At 49.3% G+C, this 2418-nt stretch overlaps 1 protein-coding gene across 1 annotated transcript in view; it reads left to right on the forward strand. All coding sequences in view use genetic code 11, as the record gives it.

Annotated features, from left to right (window-relative positions):
* Positions 1-2214: 2214 nt before the first annotated feature.
* Positions 2215-2418, forward strand: part of EGR_07634 (hypothetical protein) — a gene marked incomplete at both ends in the record, with an annotated part of 4984 nt that continues 4780 nt past the window's right edge. Inside the window, one exon of the mRNA XM_024496883.1 lies at positions 2215-2328. Within this exon, the coding sequence (XP_024348739.1) occupies positions 2215-2328 (114 nt within the window). The remainder of the gene's footprint in view (positions 2329-2418) is intronic.

Below are 2418 nucleotides of genomic sequence, written 5' to 3' on the forward strand. Positions count from 1 at the left end.
AGGCAAGCATTGACGTGTGATGTGGCAATTCGTGCACCTGCCTTCCAACTGATCAAATGCCACCTAAGGATTTATGAATGGTTAGCCAGTGGCAAAAGCCGTGGCTTAATCTTCTGCAATGCAGCAGACGGTTCAACAGTTGAGTTATCTCATGCGGCATGTAAGGCGTCCCAGTCATGGTTATTGAAATGTGGAATGGACACCGACTCTCCCATCCCTGCACGTTGCCAATTCTCCTACCGACACAGCCAAAGAATGACGGATGTAGCCTTCCAGCCCCTCTCCATGCCAGTTGCACCCCTTCGTCTATGCTGCCTTGGCTTAGTCCCTCATCAGCCAAGAGTGGCGACACTGCAGCTTAAAATAGCGAGTAAGCATACACCCACTCTAACCCAATGCAGTGAATGCCAGGCCATTGTGTGCATTTGCTGTTTTGATGAATACTTCCGTGAAAAAAGAAATCCTGAAGATGATTGACAACACGGGGAACGTTGAGACTGCATTACAACCACTACCAATCACATGCGGTGCACACATTCCTTACCTCAACTTGCAGGACGTGAGACATGCAGCCTTATGAGCCTCCCGGTTGTGTAAACGCCGAAGAAAATGTGGCAATGCTGATTCACCATAAGTCTTGTTTGTCCCGAAGCCGCCTTCATGTTAAAGAAGTAATACATCGTCCAGCCATCTGCCTCATGCATTAAATAGTTGAATGGCAGAGCCAAATGCGAGAGGACGAGATTTCTGCTGTGGCGCATCGACACTTGCCGGAATGCGTGATTAGAGAGAATAGTGGGAAGGCATATAACTATGGGATGTAGTATTGTGAGGTAAAGGGGCACACAGCTACTGGCATGGACCAGAGGTAAGCACACACGGCAAAGAAAGATTGTTCAAGGCACCAATTGCCCCTTTACTAAAAGAGCTAAACAACAGCCGACTGGTTACCTAGTCCCTCTCCTCTTCTCTGCCTCATCCCCAGCGCTCCCCTTCGACAATCTTCCGCCTCACACAACACAACGCCATCGGTGCTGAAGATCACACAGGCCCTAACACAGCCAGTCACCAAATTGCCATTTAACGAAGGAGATACATGAGCACAGCATCTCTGATCCCTCTTAGCACTTTCACTGCAACCGCAGCTTCGTCTTGTATGCTAAGTGTGGTGCTCATGGCACCTGTAGTAGCAAGTTGTTGGAACACTTAGAGAGAAAGCATTCAATAAAAGGCAAAGATGAATCTACCACGGATCCGTGAGGTGGATTTTTCGTTTTGTCCTCCTTACCACCTTGTTCCTACTTCAAAGTTGGCCAGGCATTGCTGCTTTAGCCCTGACCAGTAAGAAGAGGTAGTGGAGGTGTGGCTAATCTACACCATTTTTATCCTTATGCAGGTACAGAAGGCATCTCTGCAACGGTATGGCAATAATTTTGAGGAGGGACTCAAAGCTGCAACATACGATCTCCGCCTCCATCCTCAACGCCAGATGATAGTCCTCATCCACCCTACTCTCCCCAACATTGGTTTTCGCCTACAGTAGAGGCCGGTTTCATCCGCCACTCTCACATCAAACAATGCAGCCACAACTGCACTTACTTATTCATTGATGAGGAAAGACAGAGTCTCATCACACACACTACCACCTTCTCTAATAAACATGCTCTTCTACATCCACCACAACATGCCTTCCAACGCTCACCTACAAACAGGACCACGCAGTCCCACCACCCATTATCAGCCATAACAAGCACTGTAGCGACAGCACCAACTCGTCCGTCCACCTGATCAAGTTAGCGACGGAGAAGCGACAGACAATTCGTGCAGGCCTACTTCGCCACACGTCCAATGCATGCTCAATCCCAACACTCCCGTATTGCCGTCCCTCGTACGACATCACCAGATGAGCTCACCCTTCCTTCATCCTAGCCTGTCTGTTCCCACACGCCTCCCATGCAATCAGGTAACTGCCACACCACCTGAACAAGTCCATGCATTCGCCTTCTTCACACCAGCATACCTACATCAATTCCATACCTCCCCACTTGCCCCAACCACTCTAACAGTGCTACCGTCATGTCGCCTTCTATGAGTTGGTGCTGCGCAGACCAATGGACGTTGGTGGCAGAGGGGCACACAGCGCGACGGTTTGTAGAGAAGAAGAAAGCGTAAAGAGTGATTTGCATCGTATGTGCAGAAGTGGCATGAGACGTGATGCTGAGTGCTGACATTCTACGTAGCGTCAAAGCTGTCGTCAGTGCTGGTACAGACATTCTGCAGTGCCGCGGAGGCACCGAGTATAGCACTGCTGCTGCTGCAGATGGGAGGGTTTGCGAATAAGTACACAATTGGTAGAGGGTGTATTAAGGAGATGGAGGGCGGGAATAATGGATTGGTAGAGAAATGAAGAGTGGAATT

This window comes from Echinococcus granulosus, assembly GCF_000524195.1.
Source record: "Echinococcus granulosus chromosome Unknown EG_S00082, whole genome shotgun sequence".
Taxonomy (NCBI): Eukaryota; Metazoa; Platyhelminthes; class Cestoda; order Cyclophyllidea; family Taeniidae; genus Echinococcus; species Echinococcus granulosus.